The 12,747-nt window shown below is 41.3% G+C and overlaps 1 protein-coding gene across 6 annotated transcripts in view; it reads left to right on the forward strand.

Annotated features, from left to right (window-relative positions):
- Window positions 1-11,777, forward strand: part of ARHGEF12 (Rho guanine nucleotide exchange factor 12) — a 169,707-nt gene extending 157,930 nt beyond the window's left edge. For all 6 annotated transcript variants that reach the window (XM_086338307.1, XM_086338308.1, XM_086338306.1 and 3 more), the window contains 7 exons: window positions 605-691; window positions 816-895; window positions 1,190-1,423; window positions 3,588-4,058; window positions 5,264-5,580; window positions 6,705-6,774; window positions 7,672-11,777. In XM_086338307.1, the coding sequence (XP_086194433.1) occupies window positions 605-691; window positions 816-895; window positions 1,190-1,423; window positions 3,588-4,058; window positions 5,264-5,580; window positions 6,705-6,774; window positions 7,672-7,682 (1,270 nt within the window). In that variant the 3' untranslated portion in view covers window positions 7,683-11,777. The remainder of the gene's footprint in view (window positions 1-604; window positions 692-815; window positions 896-1,189; window positions 1,424-3,587; window positions 4,059-5,263; window positions 5,581-6,704; window positions 6,775-7,671) is intronic.
- The last annotated feature ends 970 nt before the right edge of the window (window positions 11,778-12,747 follow it).

Below are 12,747 nucleotides of genomic sequence, written 5' to 3' on the forward strand. Positions count from 1 at the left end.
CTATTGTGTCTTATTATTCTGAATATAATATTCCACAATCTTAACCTTGCTTTTGTAATAGGACTTTGAAAACCAAAAACTGTATGGAAACAGATACTTCCTCTGTATTCTTTGAGAGGTGTTCTTTTAAGAACTTGTTCTTTTAGACAGCTGTCTCTTACTTGGGCTTCCCAGGTGGCTCTAGTGGTAAAGAACCCACTTGCCAGTGCAGGAGTTGTAAGAGATAAAGGTTTGATCCCTGAGTCAGGAAGATCCCCTGGAGAAGGGCATGGCAGCCCACTCCAATATTCTTGTCTCTTACTTGGAAAAGTATCTTTGCTAAAGAAAAAATTCTACAAGTGTCAAGTGAAGTTTTTTTAATGGGTAGTGTATCCATAATGTTGTTAGGTTTTTCTTTAAAGTATAGAGTTTTTATAATCTCTACTTAATAGTATGTCTCCAAAATAAAGATAACCTCTGGCAGAAATAGGGTTTTTTGTTGGTTGGTTTGGTTTGGTTTCTGGTATAGTTCATTGTTTTTACTTCTGCTGTCTGAGTATGTTTAAAATGTGTTTCGTTTTCCTTGCCCTTCTGAATGTGTTTTGTGCTGTTTCCAAACGTGCAGCTGGCAGGACCTAATATGTCGGATGGCCGCATCCGTGAAGGAGCAGTCCACAAAGCCAATCCCACTGCCCCAGCCGCCACCGTGCGAGTGAGTGTGCCTCTGCTCCTGAGTGGCATCAGAAAAATGATGGATGATTCTTAACATTTTGTTGCAGTGATCTTTAGGCACCTTGTGAGGCTAAAAGGTTATTTATTTATTTTTTCTTCTGCAGAGGAGACAACGATGAAGAAGAACCTCCAAAATTAAAAGTGGAACATCATGACATTTCAGTCACTGGTCTGCAGAGTCCAGGTAAACTGTTTGTCAAAGTTAACCTGGAAGAAAGTAGTCTACATGCTAGTTAATAAAATGTGAAGAGACTCTTAACTGCTTTGGTTTATGCAGGTTCTGGCATCTGCCGTTCACTTTAACAGACTTTGCTCATGCGCCTTCTGTGTCATCATAATGCCACACTAAGTGCATGCATTTTACTTCATGGACAGTCTCTGTAGCTCATGTGGTTATTTTTTTCCAAATATTTTTCTGGGTGCTTCACATTAAAAGTTTTGCTAAGATGTATTCTACTTTCTCTATTCCATTGAACAGACAGAGATTTGGGATTAGAGTCTCCTTTAATGTCATCAAAACCTCAGTCTCATTCGCTGGGTACCTCTGGGAAGTCGGAAGTAGATGACCTCTTTGTGGCTGAGAGACAGTTTGCAAAGGAGCAGCATGCAGACGGGACACTAAAGGAAGTCGGAGTGAATTATCAAATCACAATCCCAGATCCACACTTGCCTGGCTCGGAAGAACGGTGGGCGCTGGATGCACTAAGGAATTGTAAGTTCTATTCATACGTTAACACGGATATACTTATTAAGCACGAGAGTTCTATAATGTACTATGCAACCATTTAGGGAGAGTCAAGAAAGTATAAACTATGAATTTTCCCTTCAAGAATTTTACGATCTAGTTTGGAAGATGACAGAAAACTTTCCCCTACCTTCTTAAGTTTTATAGGTATGTCAAAATTGATCTGGTTTGAGTGACCAGAGAAGGGAAGCATTAGAAAACAAGAGAGCTGTGATTACTTTCCTAAAGAATGGGTAAGACTCAAAATAGGTATTTATTAACAGGAGAATAAATAGAAGTCATTCAGATAAGAAGAATGGTAGGACCAACAGCAAAAAGGCTAAACCTCTGGGGGTGTTCAGAGAGAAGTGAGTAGGGCAGCTGGCCTGTGTGGGAGACCACACAAGCTAAAGGAGTTGTGGGATAGGGTTAGAAAGCTGGAGGACACTTTGTGGAGCCCAGCTGTTATGGACCCTGAAGACTAGATTGAAGGGTGGCACCCCACGGAGTTTTGAGGACTATTTCAAGCTACAGATATTCTTCTGTTTTTCTTGTGGATACTGTAATATTCTTCACCACAGTCCATTCTTCACACACACACAGACGCACAGATGCACAACTGAGTGGTCCTTGCCACTCTGTTAGCTATCTGCCCCCCTTTCCAGCCTGGTTGAGAACCACTGGTGTAGACAGGAGTGCATCACATGTCTCAGGTGTACTGGAGGAAGGGAAAAAGGCTGGCTGCAGAGAAAGAACCATTTGAAGTTTTTAAGCTGGAGTGTATGTATTAGTAATGAGAAAGAATACTCTGGCTGAGAGCTGCAGAAGGATTTGAATGGAAAGAGGATTGGTGTGGTCTGGGCTTGAGGCTAAATGGGTTTGGACTAGAATGGTGGAATGGTGTTAGAGAAATAAAATTGAAGTGAGGAACCAACAAATACGTAAAACAATTGACTTCTTTGGATGTGAAGACAAAGGAAGGGGAATATTTAGAGATAATTTCAGTTTTCTTATCAGAAATAAAAATTAGAAAGGACTGCCACTGCCCACTGCTACACTTTCTTTTCTCCTCCTTTCCTTTGCCATAGATTGTGGGCTCAATTTTAAAACATTGAGATGTAGGTAATGAATGGCAAGCCTTTTAAGAGGAAGGATGAGCAGGAGGTTGGAATTTTAAGACTGGAACTTTGGAGGAGGTTAGGGAGAATGGTGGCTCTGAGTATCAAAGCCATATGAATTCATAGCATCTCTCAGTGAGTAACTGCAGAACAGAGAGACAGAGGGTCAAAGACCCAAACCCATGTGGAGACTTTATTTAAAGGGAAGACAGAAATTAAGGTAGTTGAAAGTAGGAAATTGGTCAAGTCATTTAAGACTTACTTTATTCTAGACTCATTGAGTTAACAGTGGTAATGATTTCTGATGGTTTCACTAACATTGTTCCACTGACCCTCTCATTGAGTGGCCTCACAGCATACACTGGCCCATTTAAAATTAAATTGGTTCTGTTTTCAGCAACCTAAGGAAGCTGTGTTACTTAGTGAGGTCATTTTTAAAAACTAATAAATATTTCCTTATCCTTTGAAATTATGCATGGTACCAAACATTGGAATTAAATTTACAGGCCAGCTTTTTTTTCTTTGTCACCATTTAAGGAGATTCTTTGGGTTATTATAGATGATAAAATTAATGTTCTAATAAAATTAGAAAAAGTAATGCCTATGTAGATAGTGTCTGTTTCTGGAAAAAGCAGAACTTTCAAATTCTTTTGTTCAGATTAATACAGCTTTTCTACATCCTTTTAAGAAGTACCTTGGGGGTATTATTCCAGTTATATAGAAGAAGAAGTGGAGGCAGGCATGGTATTGATTATTTAACAGTTTTAAACAGGAGAATAATAGGAAAATCTCCATTGAGAATTCTTCAAGTTTTGTTTTTTTTTTGTCTAGTTTAATGTTAAATTTTCTCTAGATGGTGTTTTATTTCATTTTTCAAACCAAACAAAAAATGATTGTGTGAAATTAATGTTTTTTATTGTATGTTAGTAAAAAGGTACTGGCTTTAAGAGAGAAATTATAATTCCTCTAATTTAATTCTGTCTGTCTGAGGTTATGTGAATGCATGTGTTCTCCCCACTTCCTAAATCTTCTAGTGGGTTTGTTGAAGCAGCTGCTGGTACACCAGCTGGGCTTGACTGAGAAGAGCACTCAGGAAGACTGGCCACATTTTCCAAGATGCAGGACAGCCTCTCTGGGGGTGCAGGCAGACAGTGGAACCCAGAACCCTGAAAATATTAAGGCCTGTCATCCTGTTGAAGCACAGATGCCCTTTAGAACTGGAACTGGTGACATTTCAACTTGTTACAGTCCACGGACTTCAACTGAATCTTCTGCTCCACGGGATTCAGTAGTACTGGCATTCCAAGAGAGCCAGGCAAGTGACATTTTAATAATGGACCACATGATTATGACCCCAGAGATGCCTCCCTCAGAGCCAGAAGGGGGTCTTGATGAGAGTGGAGAGCACTTTTTTGATGCCCGTGAAGCACATAGTGATGATAATCCATCAGAAGGTGATGGAGCAGTTAAAAAGGAAGAGAAGGATGTTAATTTGCGCATCTCAGGCAAGTTCCTTTCACATTTAAACTTTGATTTCGATCGTCGTTATTTGTCCTGTGTGCTGAAATCGATGTTGCTTGGATATCCGTGTATGTGTTATTGTATGTGTTATCTCACGTGTGTGCCTGTGTGTCTGTGTATAGTGTCTGTTCTTTCATGCAGTAAATACTGTCTTGACTCTATGCTGGGCCCCATCCTAGGTCCTGGGAGATGGAACAGTGAATAAAACACAGAAAAATTCACTCTTCTCATGAAGCTTCACCACCACTTGGGGAAAGAGTAACAATAAATAAGTTACCAAATAAACAGATGTCAGATAGTAAGGATGATACAGAAAAATAAGTCATACTGAGGGGCGCAGACAGTAAGGAGGAAGGACAGGGTGGTCAGGGAAGAAGGCCTCTCATGAGGTAGCCCTTGAGCAGAGACCCAGGGGAAGGGGAGGAAGACGCTGTGTGGGTGTCCAGGAGTAGAGAGTTCCAACAGAGGAGGTAAGCACACAGTCTGCGAGTTAACCACAGAGCAGGCGTTCTGTGGTTAAAGAGCACAGGCTGTGGGAGAAAGTGGTGAGAGATGAGGCCAGGTAGGTATTTGACAGGGAAAGTGGTCATAAGATCATATAGGGACTCGGTAGTTTTCAGCTTTTAACTTGTAAAATGCTAGCAAACATGAAGTTATTCCAGAATTACCAGGAATGTTTGCTAAGTGTACCTTTAATCTGAAGTAGGAAAATTCTGATGTCCTGAAAACATAACTTGGAAATTTGGGACTTAATGGCCTTTTCCCCTCTTTAATAGCTTTTAAGCTATTTCAGATATTAAAGAATCCTCTGGCAATGCAGGAGACCCCAGTTCGATTCCTGAGTCGGAAAGATCTGCTAGAGAAGAGATAGGCTACCCACTCCAGTATTCTTGGGCTTCCCTAGTGGCTCAGCTGGTAAAGAGTTTGCCTGCAATTCAGGCCACCTAGGTTCGATCCCTGGGTTTGGAAGACTCCCTGGAGAAGGAAAAGGCTACCCACTCCAGTATTCTGACCTGGAGAATTCTATGGACTGTATAGTTCATGGGGTTGCAATGAGTCAGACACGACTGAGCAACTTTAACTTTCACTTCACTAGCTTTTAAAGGTGTCAGCACATCACCCCACATCTATTTTCTGATGTGTTGGAGGTGGTACTAACCTCTTCAACCTGTCCTGTCTCTGTCCGTAGGAACCTATCTGATCCTTGATGGCTATGACCCGGTGCAGGAGAGCTCCACAGACGACGAGGTTGCTTCCTCGTTCCCCCTTCAGCCCGGGGCAGGCATCCCCTCTCTGGACTCTGGACACCAGCAGCAGCCTTCTCCCCAGAATGCTCATTCTGATGGGGCTGTTTCACCGTTCAACCCAGAATTACTGGTCCAGCAGCGCTGGGGAGCTATGGAGGATTCCTGTTTTGAGATCCAGAGTCCCTCTGCTTGTGCTGATTCACAAAGCCAGATCATGGAGTACATTCGTAAAATAGAGGCTGACCTTGAACACTTAAAGGTACCTCGGACTTCATCCTTAGGAGTCGGATATAAGAAACACGTTTAACAGAGAGGAAGTGTAGAATGATCAACATGCTGATGTCAGTAACCTCGCTGAGGGTCTAGATTTGTGTGTTTTCTCTGACCATTGTCTGTGAGTAGACCTGGATGAAAAACTAAGGTCGGCGTTGTTTTATCGGGTTACACATCACAAGAGCAGAAAAAGTTGTACTCTATAAACTGTGTGTGTGTATGGCTTTCAAAGTTTAAGGACCTAAATACATTTGGGATGATTGGCTGACCTCCATGAGAAAATGTGAGCAATAAGCTGAGATAGGTGGAGTTTGTGTAGTTAGGAATCTAGGCTGGGAAGTGCCTTAACTTGCCATCACCTATTAATTATCTGTGAATTGTAGGGTGATGTTGATAGTTTCCCAGATGCTGTGACAGAGAGAAATTGTCTCCAGTGGCTCCAGTGGTAATCTAAAGACCTGCCTATGAGTAGGGGTTCTGTAAATGGGCAATTGAAGATGTCACTGTGTGAGCCATCACTGCAGAACTGACCTGTGTGGTCATTTCTGACAACAGGACTCTGTAAGTTTGCCATCCGTAGGCACAGGTACCAGAGCCCAGATGTTTTGTCATGACATTACTTAGAGGTTTTGGGGGCAGAGTTCAAAGTGTTCTTAGTCTCTTAGCTAAAGGTTGATCTCCCTTAGTTTTTCTTTCACCTTCATGTGATAGGTTTTCCTTTCTTTGTAGGATTACATATAGGGATGTCCTGTGGCTGGTAAGATTCTAAGAGGCCTTCGAGGGCACATTGGCTCTAACTTAGTTCATGCCACATATGGGATCGTTTTCAGGGTGACTCCAGGGCAGGAGGGAATAATCACCTCTAATAGTTGCCCTCTCCTCTACTTTCTTCTGCATGGGAACATTTTAAGTTATTCACTCAAGGGAGGAACAGGTAAAAGGAAATGAAATTTACTTCTTTTTTTTCCCTATTAACAAAAATTTTAATGATGTTAATGTTAAATTTGACAACTTAGACCTATAATATACAAAAGCCTTCTTTCCTATTTTCAAAATAAAGTTTTTTTAAAATGATGTTTGAATGAAAAACCTGTGGGTTTTATTTTACAGAAGGTGGAGGAAAGTTACACCATTCTTTGCCAAAGGCTGGCTGGATCAGCCCTCACAGACAAGCACTCAGGTGTGTGAACGCTGTGGGTTTCTGACTCAAGAATCATCCTGCCTGAACAGTCCATTGAATGAAATGATTTATTAGTCTTTAAAGTGAAAACCTTGTGAGATTCTGTTTCATCTCTTAAAAAAAAAAAAAGATACTTGTTTCCGAACATCATGCATTAAGCAGAGGCCACTGTCTGCTGACTCGGCTCTTCCTCTCAAAGAGGAGCTGCAGTTGTCAGTCCCCACGCCACTCGCGTTCTGTCGTCCTTCCCCTTTGCAAAAGCAAAAGGCAGAGCTGCAGTGAGGGGGTAAACCAAGGCTCCGTAGCGGTGGAGGCAGGCCCTCCTCGGGTCCTGCTGTGCTTTCCTGTCTCCCAGAGACCACAGATGGTTCCCGTGTTCAGTGCAGCAGTCTGTACTCATTTGCCTTCATTCTTTTGAATGAGACTATTCCGATCCAGAAACAAAGATGTTAACAAGGTCCACAGGTTTCAGATATATTCTCTGTGTTAATTTTATTTTTATTTATTTTTTTAAATTTATGTATGTATTTTTGGCTGCACTGGGTCTTCATTGCTGCGAGGGCTTTTTTGTAGTTGCGGCGAGCGGAGGCTACTCTCCAGTTGCAGTGCATGGGCTTCTCATTGTGGTGCCTTCTCTCGTTGCAGAGCATGGCCGCTAGGGTGTGTGGGCTCAGTAGATGCCGCTCGCGGGTCTAGAGCACAGGCTCAATAGCTGTGGTGCACAGGCTTAGTTGCTCCTCAGCATGTGGGATCTTCCCAGATCAGGGATTGACCCCGAGTCTCCTGCATTGGCAGGCGATTTCTTTACCACTGAGCCACCAGGGAGGCCCTCTCTGAGTTAATTTGAACTCAGTCTTTCTCCTTAATTTGACCTCTACACCTCTTTGTTCTTCCCAGATAAAAGTTAGAGCCACGTGTCCTGGAGGTGACTGCAGGTTGTTGGATTTGAGCACCAGCCTTGTCTCACTATGTCCTGGCTCCAGTGTGGACGCTGAGAGAGAGTGTGACGTGTGACGGAGGATCTGCCTGCAAACACCCTGGGGGAGCCATGCCCTCCGGGCCCCAGAGCAGGACTGGGTCTTCACAGCCTGGCAGCTGCACAAGTCTGTCCGCGAGGGGACATCCGTCCTCTCGCCCTGCTCTTCTCACTCTCGGAAATCCATTTTGATTCAGAACAAAAACCAAATGTATAGAGCTTTGGGTGTAGAATATGAAATTTTACTTAGACTTAAGAGAAAGAGAAAATCAGATGTATTTATTTGACTTCATTCCGTATTTGAAAGCACATTTTAATTTTTATTTTGCCATGTTTTGTTTTAATTGAGTAGTGAGAGTTTTAGCCCTTTGTATTTAGTACACCCAAGGATTGACTGCTCCTGAAGCAAAGAGTTCAGGATGGGGTATCAGGAGGTGGCTGGAGAGGTGAAGAGGGGGAGGGAGTGGGCAGAGGAGGGAGGAGCATGAGGTCTCTACCGAATGATGTCCCGTGCCCTCTGCTGTCCCGGAGGCTGCTCGTCTGAGGGTCCCCTCAAAAGCGTACTCAAAAGTCCTCTGCTGCGACTCCTCCAAGCAGAGGACTTGAGCTTTGTGCTCCCAGGTGCGGGGCTTCCTCCCACCTGAGGCCAGCACCTCTTCTCTGTAGCTGGGATCTGCTCCCGATGAACAGGAATCCTCAATGTACTAAATAGCAGGCACTTGAAAATGGGTGTGTTTTCTTCTATCGTCTCCTTTTCTGTTGAGGGTTGGGATTTGGGAGGGAGAGGAAAGCAAATTTTATTTTCTTGACTATAAATTTGTTATCCTTGGTATTGTTTCATTTTTATAATTATACATTAGACCTTGGCACTTGTGTAAAATAATCCCTGCCAGCTGAGCAGGAAGCGAAAACAAGCAGAGATGCTTCAGGTGGTGGCAGGGGTGGGGGCTGCTGAGGAAGGGTGGGATGGGAGCGGGTGAGAGTGTGGGAAGGTTATGTAACTGAATCACTACTGAGTTGAACAATGGCTTTCATGAGCCACGGGTACTGCTGATTATAAGGCCAGTAAAATTTTAGTACCTGGAGGTTTGACTCTGATTTTTGCACTGATGGTGCCAAAGGGCTCTTAGAGTTTGAGAAGAGAGCCAAGGGTGGAGTGGAGAAGGATGCAGTGGAGAAGGAAGAGCTGCTCCAGCCAGCTCCAGAAGCACATCCTCTGACTTCACTGCTGGAGCTTTTTCCACACTGGTGCATGACTGACCTTAAAAATTGCAGACCAGAACATACACTGGATACTGCAGGCAAGGCGTTGGGAACTGCCTGCTCTAGAATGAATAGTAGCCCTGGCAGCACCCTCCAGAGGATACATGTTTCAGAACTGCAACTTGAGAACTCCCTTCAGTTCTGTTGGCTTTCTGTGGTTTTCTTTGTGCATCAGGTATATATTAATGTGTTTTGAAGTATTTTTGCCAATCAAAAATGAAATCATTTGTCAAATATTACAATTCTGTTCATACACAAGGAGTTGATCCACTGCTCATGTCTTTCAGTAGTACCCTCTGAACTCTGTGGGTAGTTAAGATGTAATTTTGCTCTCCCCTGCCATCCCCTCACCATCTGCCCCAAAATATATATATATATACATTATATATATATAATATATATATAAAATTTCCCCCCATCATAAGTGGTAAGGATTCCCAACTGCGTTTATAAACACCACTACAACTTAGCAAAGCTCATCTATGTCCAGATTCTTGTTTCTGTCTTTCCAAAAGTGATCTGTGTTTTTAAATAGACCAACTTGGATCGTTGGACCTCATCTATAAATTAGAATTTTATTTTGATTTATAGCCCAAGTATAAATTAAAATGGGATTAAAAAATTTAGAAGCAGAATCTAATATATAAGTAAAGCTTGGGACTTGAACTTTCTGTATCTCTTAAGAGAAACAAGTAGAAACCAAATGGTTACATTGTGCTGCTGGAAATAATGTAGTCACTCCCAACTAAAAGGGGTACCTGTAGTTACTTGACACTAATACCATCAGTGGGCAGTTAATCAGAAGAAAGGTAAATACAAATAGAACTTTCATCTTAACTTCAGATAGTACAGGGTCATTGAATAATTCCCTAGCACTCATTTATTTAAGAAGATTTGTACGTTAGCAGAGTTTTAGTTTCTCTTCTGGTTCAGCCAACCCCTTGTCCTTAGCAACTGTTTGCTTTTCCTTTTCCTGAAGTTTAACCTCTCCTTGGAACAAAAACAGGGCTAACTGGAAAAATATTTTGACTGTTGCTCTAGTACCTCCAAATAAATTCGTATCTAGATCTTCAAATGAAGCCCCCAAGTGAAATCTAATTCTGAAAAGATTCCACGATTTTGAGTTTTCTTTTTTATCTCACCAGCCTCATGTCTTCCTCCTCCTCCTCATCCTGGCCTCCCATGCTCTCCTTTTATTTTTATTTTTTCCCTTTTGTCCATTATAATCACATCCATCCTACTTTGATACTATACCTGCCTTTCAGGACAGTGGAATTAGGTAATCTCTTTTTGGGTGAGACTGATGACCATCAAAGCCGTTTTCTCAAAGTTGGTGACTGAAGTTGGAATCAACTTCCATGTGGAAAGATCCAAGGGCGGTGGACAGAGCCACCTTCCCAGAGCAGGAGAGCTGGTTTTAGCTATCGTGACCTGCCGTGACCCTGTGCTCTTTCCCGTGGCCGTAAGGGATCCCTTGCTATTAAGTGGCAGATTACATTTGAGGTGTCTCTTTCCTTTTCAGAGAACAAAGTTCAGCAAGGCAAATCAATAAACCCCAAAGTGCTGTAATTTAAAATCATGATCACTGCCCTAGAAGTCATATATTTCGTGTACTTTAAAACCAGCTATGAATAACTTGGACTGCTTGGGTTATCTTTGGCTATTAGGACGTGAACTGTAACTATTTATTATAATATGCTACAAAAAAGGTGCTTTTTTTCTTTCTTTTCCCTGAAACAACTTTGATCGACCGTTAGAAAGGATGAGTCCCTCTCAAAAATTTTTTTGTTAATTTGTCCTTGGAGGAGGGTGGGGAGCCAGTGTGATAGTAAAGCAGAAAAGCCCACTCTTCCCTTGTTTTTGAAGCTAAAGAAAACAATTATGCCTACTGTGAGTTGTCTTTTGCTCGCATACTTTTTTCTTTTTGATATCATTAAATTCAGTGTATTATGTGGAGCTTCTGTATTTCAAACTGGAAGCAGTCTTCTTTGAAGGTGGTATATGATGTAATTTTGAGCTACAAGAGCTTTGGTCAGTCTTTCCTCCCCTATATATCACAGGGGGCAAGGTTCAAAACTGTGTTCAGAGGACCTCAAGATAGAAGATTAAGCAGGACCTTCCAGTCATCTTTCTGCTGGCTAACTTTTTATTCCCTAGAATTACAATTCCTCTTTTAAATCTTTTTTTTTTTTCCTCTGACTCCTCCACCACTTTTCAAAGTGATCTGCATAATTATTCTTTCCTCAAGAAAAGAGTTCCTTTGCCTTGTTCTTCTCCACTGGTACTGATGGTTTTGAAAATAAACTGGTAGGAAAAAAAAGTGTACCTCCTAGAAGGAAGCCCTGCCTGCCATTTCCAGGTGCCAATGGCTAAGCAGGTGTGCCGCAAACATAACTGTAACTTGTGCACACTGTGGGTCACTCTTAATCAGCCTCTTCCTACTAGAGCATTTTATTTTCCTTGTTCACCGTACAATCATGTACTACTCTTTAACAGAAATTACTTTTAAAGAAATCTGGAACTATCTTAAAAAAAAAAAAACTTTATTAATAATCATGTATTTTTACTGATCACATTTTGAAATGCCTAAAAGACTTTATTGTTCTAATTATCCAGATGTACCTTTGTAAAATAGCTCTTTTATGAATTAGCTGATAAGGCTGTATGTTTCTGGAACAAAATATTGGTCATCTAAAAACTCTGTTTTCTGGGGTCTGGGAAAATAGAAGAATGAGAATTCAAATATTAAATATGCTTAAAGGAACCAAGTATGTGACTTTTTATTTACATTCCTGTTGATTTGTCTTATTCAAGTTATCTTAGAGAAGTTTTGACACCAAGGAGGCCATAATTAATCTCACTGGCGGTGACTGTCAGGCATCTTCTACTGGTCAGAGCATCTTTACTAGTGAGGCAGCCAGTTGACCTCTGTAACATGTAAACTTCCGTGGGGACACTCACAGCTGGAATTGCCCCAGCATCTGGGGCAGCGTTGTTTGGGTTTTTTTTTTTAACAGTTTTAGTGGGATATAATTCATTTACTGTACAGTTTACTCATTTAAAATGTACAATGATTTGGGGCCTATTACATTATTATTTTTTAATGGTAGTAAAATATATATAACATAAAAACTTTAAATGTACGTTAGTGGGGTAAATGGAGCAGCCTTTATGGCTTACTTAAAGGTAACTTTGGTTTAATGCTACCCTAAATGAAGTAAGACGTCTTTATTACCATTCTTATCCCCGGTGTTGGACTTCCTAAACTACCAACCATTTCTATGCTTTTATGGATCCCATTTCAACTCTTTGATTTCAAAACCTTAAGTTTTAGGCTTTGGGGTATGTTGGTTTTGACATAGAGGTGTAATTTGATTTATTCTTCATATATTTTAGTTTCCAGTTATTTAGCCTGTGTTTGATAGATCTACTAAGCATAATAATAAAAAAAAATCAGTGGAGTTCTTGGTGACCTAGTGGTTAGGATTCTGGCTTTCGCTGCAGTGGCCTGGGTTCTGGTTCAGTCCCTGGTTGGGAAACTGTGATTGTGCAAGTCGTGTGATGCCACCAAAAAATAAATAAATAAATAAAAATGCTTAGTGTTTTGTAGATCCTTTACTTAAACCTTAAAAAGTTAAGTCAGATGTACTTGCAGCAATTAACCTGTTTGTATAAGCTCTGCTTATAAACATAACTGATAGAAGAAATAAATACCCATACCTTCTTACAGAAAT

This window comes from Bos grunniens, chromosome 15, assembly GCF_055505025.1.
Source record: "Bos grunniens cultivar Pamir isolate PY7600 chromosome 15, Bosgru_T2T1.0, whole genome shotgun sequence".
Lineage (NCBI taxonomy): Eukaryota > Metazoa > Chordata > Mammalia > Artiodactyla > Bovidae > Bos > Bos grunniens.